Source organism: Drosophila yakuba, chromosome X (assembly GCF_016746365.2).
Source record: "Drosophila yakuba strain Tai18E2 chromosome X, Prin_Dyak_Tai18E2_2.1, whole genome shotgun sequence".
NCBI classification, from domain to species: Eukaryota; Metazoa; Arthropoda; class Insecta; order Diptera; family Drosophilidae; genus Drosophila; species Drosophila yakuba.
The window spans coordinates 17962886-17975922 of record NC_052526.2 but is presented as its reverse complement, the minus strand read 5'-3'; the positions used below and the strand labels follow the sequence as shown (position 1 = coordinate 17975922).

Sequence of the window (13037 nt, the reverse complement as noted above, 5' to 3'; positions counted from 1 at the left end):
TTATGCAGAGTACCATTTTTTATTGAAAAATAAAAATTTTAAACAACCATTGTGGGTTGCCATCCGATGGATAGCTGCGTTGGCACGGATATAAATAGCATTACAACACACATGCAGGTTCCGTAAACAATTACAGGTGCTCAAACAAACCAGTAACAAGGTAATTCCCCCCGTGCCAACGGAAACCTGGACTCAACATGGCAATCTATCTGCTCCTGATTCGCCAGGACACAGCTGCTGGGCCATCCACTATTTGTAGAGCTTAAAAGGACAATTCGAGGGGCAGCATAGTGGCAGAATACACTTTGAAAAATACATATAAACAAGTGTTCCATGTTTATGTTGTTTATTTTGCTTGCTGAAGGTGCATGCACACGGTTATTTATATCTGAAAATTTGCTCTTCTAAAATCCTAGTTAACAAAATAATCCTAGTTAGCAAACTTAAATAAATAATTCTTTTTGCTCTGTGTACCGAAGGGTTGCGATCCACAGCACGCGTGAGTAGTGTGTGTACTTATAATTATTTAACTCTTTCGCATGTAAAATCCTCCCCCTGATCCCCAGCCCCTCCCCGATTCCCCACAGGCAGTAGAGGCAAACATAGCGCCAGATGAAGATTAATTATGCGAGAGGAAAATTCGTAACATTTTTCATGCTTAATCTTATAACGCAACGCAATTCGAAGGAGCGAGCCAACTGGAGGAGAGGTGGTGGCACGTGGTATAGAACAAAACTAACTTATTAATTATAATAATTGTTTCATGTGCATAGAGTCCTCATCTATTTACCCACTCCTCGATGTCGCATCCCAAGCATGTGTCACCCTCTGGAGCAAAGGGACTTGGATGTGGATGGGGATGTGGATGTGGATTGGGATGTGAATGTGACCATAGTTATGTATGGTCTATAACGCGGACTCGAGGGGCCAGCTGTTCCATGAAGTGCGGGTCTTAAGTGTGGGCTTTGAAAAATGATTTCCAGCAGCTTAGGCCGAGGCCTGGGAAACCGAGAAACTAGTTTAGCCACGGACATTCCCGAAAAAGCCAGTTGAAAGCACCAACAACGCCGCTGGACATCGTCTCTTTTGCCATTTGACCTGATCAGGAAAAGAAGTGGTTTCCCTACGAATATGGAATGCTCTTAACTTACCTTTTGTAGCTTTTAACTTGGTAGCATACATGAGCATATTATTTTACTATATATTGTAGTCAAAATTTGTTATGGCATATCACTGCGTTTCGTTGAAATTTTTGAGTTCGTTTGGGCTGGTGACAACACTTTAATTTCACTAGATAGCCCAGCACACGGTCACTGCCACACACAGTGCTTTGATTTACTATTTATAACACATTCTAATGTATTAGCACTCCGCATACCAATTTTCCCAGATATCGTATCAGCCAAAGTCGAGTTCCATCGGGCTAGTGTCTGCATACAACAAGAAGCATTTGTGCACTCTAAACAGACTGTTTTTGGGCTCTGATGGCTGGCAGAATGGTGTTCTGTTGTTGTTCCATTTGTTGTCCAACGACTTTTAACAACTGCTACCTGTTTAGGGCTTAGAGGAATTCCATTTCGGTACCACTTAAGTGGCACCCGCTGATCCCGACCTAGCCGTGAACCCCGTAAACCCCGTAAACCCCGTAAACTCCATGAACCCCAGCGGAGACATTAATTTTATTGTTTTGACTGTGCGCACGATCGAAATCTTAGTCTTGGCTTGCTTGGATTGGATTCTGTGTTTTGAGCTCTAGGTTCTGGGTTTCTTGTGTTCTTTGGGGTCAGTTCGCCTCAGTTATTGATAGTTCCAAATTAGGGTCAACTATGCGGTTAGCAGCAGCAGCAGCAGCCCCAGTTCCAGGTAGCCAATATCATCTGTTTTAATTACGCGCCGAGGTGAGCCTGGTGAGTCCAGAACCTCGATAAGAACTTGCCTCTGCAGGTGTTTCCAGGCAGTTAGCAGGCGCAGCTAATGTCCGAGACCGCACAACATTAGATTGGCATTGGAATTGGAATTGGAGTTGGAGTTGGGATCCGGGATTGGGATTTGGCTTGGGAAAGGGTGGGAACTGGGTAAATCGAAATCGAATTCAATTTCCCTAACACTTCACCAAGGGCGCGATGTGATTTAGAAACTGAAGTAGTTTTCCCCCTTCGGAGGTAAGATTCCATTCCCTTAACCTACTATATCTATATATTGGATTATAAACCCAAAACAATATCAATAATTTTGTTCTTGTTTTGGTTTTTATTATTAATCACATCTTAAGTTTAGTTTTTAGTTTTTAGTTACGCGTTCTGCTCATTTGATTTGGTTTAGTTATTTTGTTTCGTCTGCTCTTAAACATCGTACATGTTCTAGAAAATATGAATTTGGTTTTATTACATTGTTCACACTTGGTGTATATAGTATATATATATATATATATATCTATATATATATGGTATAGGTGTATATAACGCATGCTTGTATATCCGTTACACAGTTATATATCAGTATATATATGCATCTGGTTACGTTTGTGTCCGCGAACATTGTTCATGATCTCTAGTTTCAGCTCTTCTTATATATGTAGACATACCATGCCTACATGCATGTATGCTTGGGGTATCGGGATAAGGAGATATAGGGGGATATGGAGGATTTGGGTTATAGGGGATTGGTGTATATGGTATGAAACAGAACGTTAACACAGATGAGAGCCTTAGAAAAAATACGCATAGATGTGGGTCCGGAATACATGTATATAAATCTGTACGTCTAGGTATAGGCAAGGTATATAGGTTGATCGCCTCGTATTGCTTCGATCGTGGCTCTACCAATCTAGGTCTCTAAGTGTTTCGAGTGAGAGTGTGTGTAGTGTGTAGTGTGTAGTGTGTAGATAACTTGATTCCCTTCTGGCTGGTTGTGTGTATATATTAGTCCTATAATATGGGTATGCCGCGATTATACAGTTTTTGGGGATGAACAGTTTCTATATATCAGAAGACCAAGTTACCATTATAAGTCGTTAGCTTTTGTAGCCTTCAAATTTTTGTTTAGAACAACGTTTTTTTCAATTTTCATTTCATAATTATAATCTGTTTTCTTTTTTTTCTTTTCTTCTTTTCTTGTTTCTTTTGGTTAGTTGCAGGATCCACTCAAGATGGAAGCCATTACCCCCCCCGGTTTCTCTTCCTGGATCTTTGGTTGTCTCTTAGGCCATTCCCTCCAAGTGCCACCAAGAATCCAACTAGTAGGGATACAGGTTCTTGCGCTTGAGCTCCATGTCCAAGTCGGCCAGCTGCTGCAGGAATCCGTCATTCGGCCGGATATCGCGCCTCATCCGCACCGTGCGTATCGCGTCCACCGCCGACATCTTCCGGCAGATCATCAGGTAGGCCAGCACACAGGTGGCCGACCGCGACATGCCCACCAGGCAGTGGACCAGGATCTTGCCTGCGGACGGGAAAGCGGGATTAGTGGTGACTCTTATGGGGGCTATCATTGTGGCGAAGGATCCATAGTAAGCTTGGCTTTAGTGGATATCTGTTGACATTACTTAATTCGCATTGAATTTAATTGGATTTTTGTAATGAACTCAAATGGAAAGACGTATAAGTTACAAGTCAGCATTTAAGAACTGCTGTACTTTCTGCAAGCCAACTTATTGAGAGCTATCATTTGTTACCAGAAATCTTTCCCTTCCTTCTACACTTCTAGCAGTGAATTCTATAAAGAAGTTCTCTTATTCAAAATCAATAATATTCTCTATAAACATGTTAATATCGCAGTGAAACTTAACTTGCCTATTTGCAAAATACCGATCTGCTCTGGGTCACCAAACACAAAAAAAAAACAGTGCTATCAGTTCGATGAAGACTTTAAATGATTTCTAATATTCCACTGATAATATCCATACGTTCTGCTTACTCTGGACCCATTACCACCACATTACTTACCGCCGCTGCTGATGGCGCTGTCGATGAACTTGGAGGCCACGTAGAAGTAGCGCGAGATGTCTGTCGTTGGGGCATCGACCATGGGGAAGCCCATGTACCTAAAAACACAATCCTTATGGCTGCGTCTATTGCACAAACACACACACACACATACAGTACACACAACAAACAGCAACAACAAAGTTGAGCCAAAATCGTGGTGATAAAAGATAATAATGATGATGTTTCAGTGCAATACAATAAAGATAATGAAGAGTGGCACAAATGTCGTATTTACGAGGGTGTAGAAAAGGAAAAAAAGAGAAAGAAAAATGGGAAAGAAATTTTGAAATGTGTGGGTGTGCAGAATCAAATCGAAATCAAAACTGTGTGCGATTCAAAACAAAATATGAACAAATTTAGAGCGAAAGTTTGGCGCAAATGTGCATTCCTTTCGATTGTTCATGTTGTTGCCTCTTGTCGGTTCAGCAAGTTCATCAAGATCAGCCAGAACAGCCAGATCGTGGGACTAACCTGATGCTGGGCATATCCCGGTAGTAACTGTGTCCAGTGTCCACCTGACCATACCGACATCCCTCGGCCGCGTTCAGCACATGGGTGATGCCCATCAATCTCAGATACGTTTTGTTCTTGGCCGCCGCACTAAAATCAAATGTAAGTATATACACAGATAGTTAAGGGAATGGTAGTCAACTGAAGAACATCTCAAACCAACTTACGCATCACCAATGTAGATGCCCGGATAGACCTCATCACAGTCAACGTCGTGGATGGCGCACTCGGCGCGTCTTAATCCTGGAAGTGCCCGGCTAGGAGCCATCGAGTAGTGCAGGACTCGCTGCAGCTGGCGTCCTGTGGTCTGTTCGGAGGTCTCCAGGCGGCTGGGCGACTGTAAGATAGGGATAGAGAATATAGGGATCACATCAAATAGGGTCCAAGTATTCATAAGCAGTATTTATAAATTATACACACTTCTAACGATACACAGGTGCATCAAGTGTTAGTACATGACAAAGCTATTAGTTTCGATAGCAGAACTCTTTGAAGATCCATCGCTATTAGTTTCGATATTTAGCAGAACTCTTTGAAGATCCATCGCTTTTTCTAAACCTCTAAAATATTAGATATAATATTGACACCTTTGCCTATTTATTTGCTTATAGAAATGTGATCGTGATATAATTTTAAATGAATTTTTGACCTCATGGAAAAGTATTAAAGCTTTGGCTTTGAAAATCGATTCACCAATACCTAAAAGTCCTTCGGTAATTAGATTTTGTGGACATTCTTGGCAGGCTTCTTAAAATTCCCCCACCTCACATGACATCATTGTCCTGGCGACAATTGCCAAAAAAAAAAAAGGAAAAAAAGAAACAAAAAACAGGGAAATAAAATGCCTTGTCTTGCAGATTTATAGCAAAGGCGAAGGTCGCAATTTGGTTACAAAAGATGACAAATCAGACGAATTGAGGGGGGTGAAATCGCTGGGTTTCTTATATATTCCTATACATATATATATCCATTTTTATGCCATTTGTTGTCTGACAATCTCAGGGACAGAAAGTGAAAACTTTGTCTTGCCTTTTGTGATGTTTTATATTCTGTTTTCCCAAATTCAAGACTATTTTGTTGGCTATCGACTGTCTGACTTGTCATAATACCATCACCTGGTTATTTGGGGGGACTTAAAGGGTTTGGAAACTTTTGCTTTTTGTCGCGGCATGCGACCCTGAAATTGAAAATAAGCGAAATACGTTGGCGGGATCGAGAGAGAATATCATAAGGTATATACAAATTTAAAGCATCTGTCGCCAGAGTTCTTTAACTTTTTGCCGCTGATCTATTGTGACTGATCTATGGCATATACACCTCTCGGCGAATACATCTTTATATTTATACTTATATATACTATATAGCCCGCGATTGAGATTGCGATTGTGCGCGCAAGGTGTGTGTGGGTTAATTGTTCTGAATCTGTTGATGAAAAGCCCCACAAGATGTGGACATTATTTATAGCATTATTCTCGCCGTGGCCCATATATCCGCCAGATACGAGTGTTATGTGTTGTGGCACCAGAAGTAAGCAAAAAATGTATCTTCAACATTGGTTAGTGGCGGAATTCGAGCAAATCAAGCATTTTCGATGTCACAAAACATCAGAGATTGGTGACGCACAATTACTATGCAAACTTTGGCACTTAAGACAGCACAATTTGTAGTTTAAAACACAGTCTGGGTTTCACATTTAAGAAAAAGCTCATGCAAAGATACTTTTCCGGAGACTGGACAAACCTGATAATAGTGGGGACTATATCTATCGCCGATACTGCTGCTGTATCTGTCTGTGAGAAGCTGAAAAAGTATTTGAAACAAATCATAGGGGGGAAAAAAATAATGAAAAAATGGTAAAGAAATAGATGTTGCATGTTTGTAAATAACTAAAATTAAAGAGATATGGCAAAATTGTAAATACACCCTATTTCCCAGTTATTACCAAAGGGTAACACAATACGAAAAGTATCTGCAAGATAACCTAAATATATCCCAACCCAAGCACTCTGTGCATCAGGTGAAAACGGAAACTAGTGGCAGAGCTTTTCCTCAGGTGAATGTGTGAGGCTGCGCCTTGACCTTGTCCCCCTTGCCAAGAAAATTGCGCTCCCACCCACGCGCCCACCGATTTGCATCTAAAAATACTTGATAGAAACAAAATTACTCACCGATGAAAAACCGAGTGGTAGAGGCACAGAGAAAATATGTATTGGAGCAAGTGGAACCCAGCAACGAATTTGTTGTCTGTGACTCATCCCACGCCCCCATCCAAGTATCCCCATCTCCCCCTCTATACTATATATACTATATGTATATATATATCCATTTGTGAGGCCCGCATGACAAGACAATTAGCTGGACACGACAAATCCAAGAGGGGAGTGAAAAGCAAAGTACCAGATACGAAGGCACAACAAAATCGAAAAGCGAGTGAAAAACACTGGCATGATTGAATGTCGGAGCGGTGTGCCCCCCAACTAATCGCCAGCATACATGCACGGATATAGCCAGATAGCCAGCCATATAGCACTTCCATTCCCCCCACCGATATTCCGATATTCGTGCGAGTGTATCTGAATCTATTGGCAACTTTGAAAGCGTTCGTTTCTTATTATAGCCGCTGTGAAAGCATTTGAAAAACAGTCAACAGACAGCCAACAATACCTGAGAGGTGTGTGTAAACTACGAGGGGCCACTTGTAACTGGTAACTTTTCCACCAATTTCCATTTTGCCGTGTGGCCTGTGAATCAAGAAAACACTTGAATGGAAGTCCCTTAAAAAACGACTTTAAAAGCGAAAAAAATATTTGGGCACTGCATCAAAATCTAAATGCAATCTTTTTATGAACTAGTTCTCGCTGGGGTCAACCACACTGCAGTCATAATAATGAAGTCATAATCTCGATGCGATTGCGATTGAGATTGGGATTGATGTCCTTTGGCACCGCTGGGTGGGTCAAGTCAGCGCCAGCCAACGATTGACCCACATACGCTGCACATGTTGCGGCTTGCAGGTGGCAACAGTTGGGCAACTACTTGACCTCTGGCCCTCTGACACAGTTCGCTGCCGTGGATCCGATTGCCTTCTCCGGCGGCAGGAAGTGCAGCAAACTAAATGGAAAATGGTAAATGGAAAATGGAAAATGGAAAAACAATGCCACTGTGCAACAAAGTGGGGCACGAAGGAAGGATGGCGGCTAGACAATGCAATCAGCTAAATAAACTTTACTAACTAAGGAAGGACGTGAAGGGAAATTATGCGGTCAGCCTTGCGAGCTTGCCGTTTACTTTTGCTTCAAAGGATGGCCTCAGGTTTCATAGCTACTTCTAGGGCATCGGTAAAATATATAATAAGTCATTCTATTATAATGCAATAACCATTAAATACCATTAAAGATACGATTTGATATTCATTTGTAAATAGAAAAATTTAAATATTATTACGCATTTATAATTTAACATTTACTATTCAATAAGTAGTTCGCCCATATGCAAACTATTCCATCCATATATTTATAAAAAGTTTTTTGTAATTTATTCGCAATTTACTTGCTCGGCCTTGAGCACAGAAATTCCCAGAAATAGAAATACGAGAGCGAGCTGAAAAATACGAACAACAATTTTCCCAAATTCATTTTTCAAGTGTGAAAATGCTCGACAGAAAATGTTGGAAATCAACACAAACCCAAAATCAAGAGCAACAATTAATTTTCGAACAAAAAAAAAAAAAAAGAAGGAATTTACATTGCTTTTTTTCGTCTGGCCAACGGCATTGATAAATCCGTACATATAGATATGAGACATATATATCTGTCTGCGCATTCATCTATATAGCTATATAGATGTATCTGCATAATCTGCATAGTTTTTGGGCACTCGACAAATGCAAATCGCATTGACATGCAAGCCAGTATCCTGCAGTAACTTTTTTGTTATTGATTAAACAGCCAAAGAACGAGTTGCCCCCAAAAGGAAAATGTAAACAAAATTCCCTAGATAATTATGAAAGAGAATAAAAAAAATCTGAAAGAGACATTCCTCACTCGATTTCCCAACATTGAAGGCGCAAAACTTTGGCAGCCGCGCGAATCAACGAAACGAAGCCAAAACAATTTCCCACATTGCAAAACTAAATTTCAATTAAATGCGCAATTCACTCGATGCTTAATTTGCCTTTTAAGGCGGGCACGTTTATGGCTTGCGAATTGATATACGTACACATTCCGCGAGTAGCCCATCAAAAAGGCGATCCACTCATTTATGCATCTGCCATGCAAATGAGATGGGCTTCAGAGGGTTAAGGATCGCCATTAACCGATTTACAGCAATAAATTATTAATAAAAGAAGTTATACGAACGCGCAGGTTACTGGAAATTAAATAATTATAAAAGCAGGGAGTATAGGGTATCAAATATGTAGAGTGCCATCAAAACAGCGCTTGTGTTGAGTTTTGTACTTCTTAGTATTCAATAAAATTCAATTGAATCTAACTATAAAGATGATAAGCATATAAATATTAATTGCCAAAGTTGCATCCACTGCAATGCAAATATGTAAATATGCAAAGAGAGTCAACTATTGTGCTCATAAAATTATAAATTGTAGAATTTTGAGTAAGGAAGTAAGATAAGATCCTCTACCATTTTCGCCATATCTACACGAATATCTCTAATAATAACTCTAATAAGATATATTAGAGATCTACACGAATATCTCTTCCATTTCCGAAGGCCGAACACAGATCGTCGATCGACCTTGAGCTTGGGAAAACGCATTTCCCCGTTTTGGGTGGGTTTTCAGCTCGGTCCAAATGGGGAAACGCTTTCAAGTCGCCGCCATTGAGTTCAGCTTCTGGCACAGCTGGCACAGAGAGAGAAAAAACTGTGCAGAATAACACTATAAACAATCATTCAAGCCAAATATTGAATTATTATAATAATATCAATGTATAAAACAAAAAATCGCTTGAAAAGTCGAAACTTTTCTTTAAGATTTTAAGAAACTGATTGAAACCTTTCTTTAAAATATTATGAAACTGACTGAAACCTTTCTTTAAAATATTATGAAACTGATGGGAGCTTTTCTTTAAAATATTATGAAACTGACTAGAAATTTTCTTTAAAATATTATGAAACTGATCGAAACTTTTCTTTAAGATATAAGAAACTGACTGGAACCTTTCTTTAAAATATTATGAAACTGATAGGAACCTTTCTTTAAGATATTATGAAACTGACTAGAAATTTTCTTTAAAATATTATGAAACTGATGGGAGCTTTTCTCTAAAATATTATGAAACTTTTTCCGGCTAGAACTTGTTTTAACCGCGACTTTTTCTCAGTGCAGCTCCAAGCTCCAAGCGCTTGCCTTTCGCTTTCTGCTCAATCAGGCGCAACAGCTGCGATGCGATGCGATGAGACACGCCCACAATCGGCACAAAACGGCTATATATAGTATTTACCTACAATACACACAATATGTGGGCCTAAACAGTGCTCTATCGATTGTTCAATTAGCGCGCTCGATGGGCTTGACACTGAGCCAGCAGCTCAAACGGCGGCAGCGGAAAACGGCGATGACATTGACATTTCAGCTAAGCTCTGTGCCTCATACTTGCTGGTATATATCTATATATATCTATATATATCTCTATATATATATATATATATATATGTAATTTACACCCAAGTCTATGTAGAGTTTAGAGCTCTTCACAATGGCCATTACACGGAAGCCGGGCAATTAATTTCGAGTCAACGTTTATTTGAAATCGAGGAAGAGCAGGCTGTAACTTAATGCGCTTCATTGCCTCTGAATTCATTAAGTTTTTGCATTCTGAAGTTTTCAGCTGTTCCTGCTGTTTGGCCCACTTCATTTTCCGTTTTATAATCAACCTAATTGGTCCACGCGGCGTATGAGTAATCTTCTTTAGCCAGCCCACCAAAGCCAAAAGCCTATTACCAACGAACCGCGTTTTTTGGGTCAATCAAAACCAGTGCAGCGTCACTAATTCGGTTAGTCTAATGACCAGTGGGTAAGCTTTTGTGGCTGGAGTTCTTTTCAATTAGAGCCAAGGGGTCTCCTTTTAATGGCACATTTTTGCGCTGAAACTAAACACGTTAAGATCGATCGGAAAGTGAATGTATATTTATATTCACTCCAAGTCTATTGTTTACAAACCAACTATTTCTAGTCAATGTTTAGTATTTTAGTTATAAATGAGCTACCTAAGTTGGGGGCGCCCTTTGATCCACGTGCAGCAATTCCAAGGACATGGTGACCCAGCGCACCGTGCAGTGGTGACCCAAAAAAGTAGGCGCCAAAAGCGAGTTAATGCCAGGATAATCGCCTCATAAAAGCCACAGACAAAGATGGTTATTTAACGACCCACATGTTGGGAATACTCGCAGTTTGGTGGGCATTTTCGGGTGGTTGGGCTTGACGTTGGGTGGTTAAGTGGTTGGGTGGTGCGCTGGTGCTCTGGTGCCACGCCTTGGAAAGGCACTTGAACTTTGCATTTGCATTTGGAGGCCTTCAAATGGGCGGTGGGTGGTTTGCGGTGGTTGGTGGTTGGTGGATGGTGGATGGTGGATGGTGCACACATGTGCCAAGGCCTCTGTCCCACAGAAAATAGAACAAATTCTATTTTACTTGCACTGATTTTTTGTGTCGTTGTTCTCTGTGGGTTATAGGTGAAGTGGTGGGCGGTTGTGCGGTTGGGCGGGTTGGTGGGTTTGCTTGGGATGGGCAAATTGGGTCAGCGGAGCGGTAGAACGACAGGGCCAAAGATTGAGGCAAGTCAAGGTCATCATCATCGCTCGCCAACGCCAACGCCATCGTCATCGTCATCAGCTGTTTTTGACAGATGCCCGAAGTCAGCGTCGAAAAGTCTGCCACGCGGCACTTGACAAAGCAGCCCGCGCCACGCCCCCATCCACTCATTACACTGAGCCGAAAAACTTCAAATGAAACTCTCTTTTTTACCAAATATGTAAAGACTGCTTATAACTTAAAATTTAATCTACTTATGCCTTGTTGGTAGGACTTGAAAAATAATAGTTAGACCAGGACAGCACTTGGCCCGCTCAACGGCAGTCCACGTAGTGACGAAGCGCACCGCGGTAACCACTATTATTTCCGCATTTTGTCCTCGGCATACGTGTTTGTTATTTAAATATTTCCCATTAATTGCCCGGAATTTTCCCCAGTGTTCTGTACACTTTATTACTACCCTTATCCGCCCACTCTTCCTGTATTTTTCTTTTAACCCCACATTCCCCACCTGCCCCACCTTCCCCGCTTCCCCGCTTTCCCCATTCTCCTTTTGCTTACCGCATATCTCCATGACATCTTTGTGGAGTGTGTGTTTTGGGTTTGTTGTGTGTTGTTTCGGTTGTGTGTGCTGCTTTCGTCACCGTTCGCTCCTGGATTCGCGGATATCTGGATTGTGTGGATGGGGATAGTTGGCTGGATGGACTGATGGAGGGGGTCGCACGTTTGCGGGGCAGCGCTTTCGTTATCCTCTCGGCGATATCCTTGATTGATTCGTGTAAATAGTGACAAGTATTAGGATCAAAGTGCAAGCAACAAATAAGAGCATAAAGATTCTGCCAGCCAGCCACCCACACACACACACACACATGCACACACTTGGGCACAGAAAAACACTCTCTCACTAAAAAAAAAAAGAAATGCAATTGTTAACTACCTTGATAGTTTTCCCTTAAACAATTCGATTTTTGTGGCAGCTCTCGCTTTTGGCTGCTGCTTCTTGTCACTCTGTCACTATTTCTATCTCGAGTCTATTTATTTATCTTAATTGTTTGCTGTTTTTTCAGCGTTCTGGCGACGGGCACTTTTTTGCGACTGATTCGCGGTGCCGCTTTGGGGTTGTTTTCTAGGCGCCAAAAGCTCGCCCGCCCCCCAAAAGCGACCCTGTGACGTAGGCGCCGCCACAAAGCTCGCCGCTCGGCTCTCTCTTTCGAGCTGAAGCTTTGCAGCGCTCCGCACGTGGCAATGCGCTCACTACACTCGCAGAAAAAACTGCAAACTAGCGGCAGAGGAGAAATTTATTAAAAACTTTCAATAAAATAGGTGCCATACTTGGAAGTTGTTTAAATCTAAAGATTTGCATCAATGCACTTCTTAAACAAACTTCCTAACAAACGGTGATGCAAAGTAACGGTTTTCATTATCAAATAGTTATCAAAAAGATATAAAGTTCTATAAGAAAGGATTTTGTTTTATTTTCGCTTAATAAGTCTAATCAATAGATCATATTCCATTATTATATGACATTCCTTATGGTTAAGTTGGTAATCCATAAGCTTAAGTCAGTGCTTTCTCCAAGTGTAATTCGTGTGTGGGTCGCCGACACCCACTTACGCATATGTAAATATTTTCGTAGTTACATTAGCTATTTACGAGTAATTCATTTACATATCCAAGCGATTCACTCGGAGAGAATTGGCAAGAGAAAGGAGCAGAGAAACAGCCCTGACGGCGGCCAAAGCTTTGGGCCAAACAACTTATCGGCCAAG

General features: G+C 41.1%; 1 protein-coding gene across 5 annotated transcripts; it reads right to left on the bottom strand.

Moving 5' to 3' along the window:
* Positions 1–2325: 2325 nt before the first annotated feature.
* Positions 2326–12373, bottom strand: LOC6525864 (dual specificity protein phosphatase 3). 5 transcript variants are annotated; one of them, XM_015191035.2, is made up of 7 exons: positions 12206–12373; positions 11830–12032; positions 6237–6296; positions 4664–4833; positions 4458–4586; positions 3945–4069; positions 2326–3441 (listed from the first exon to the last, which is right to left on the bottom strand). In XM_015191035.2, exons 2-7 carry the CDS (start codon positions 11845–11847, stop codon positions 3236–3238), a joined length of 708 nt encoding a protein of 235 aa, XP_015046521.1. In that variant the 5' UTR covers positions 11848–12032; positions 12206–12373; the 3' UTR covers positions 2326–3235. The 5 variants fall into 5 exon arrangements, with proteins under 5 accessions (XP_015046521.1, XP_015046520.1, XP_015046519.1 ...); XM_015191034.2 differs by having other exon boundaries at positions 3945–4042; positions 12206–12370; XM_015191033.2 differs by lacking the exon at positions 6237–6296 and having other exon boundaries at positions 12206–12372.
* Positions 12374–13037: the final 664 nt, after the last annotated feature.

What these genes read in the sequence shown, in the direction of transcription:
- LOC6525864 (XM_015191035.2), bottom strand. An exon ending in ATAGTCCCCACTATTATCAG is followed by an intron (nt 4,834 to 6,236) that starts GTTTGTCCAGTC and finishes CCTATCTTACAG; the next exon opens with TCGCCCAGCCGCCTGGAGAC. An exon ending in CGGGATATGCCCAGCATCAG is followed by an intron (nt 4,070 to 4,457) that starts GTTAGTCCCACG and finishes TTTGTGCAATAG; the next exon opens with ACGCAGCCATAAGGATTGTG.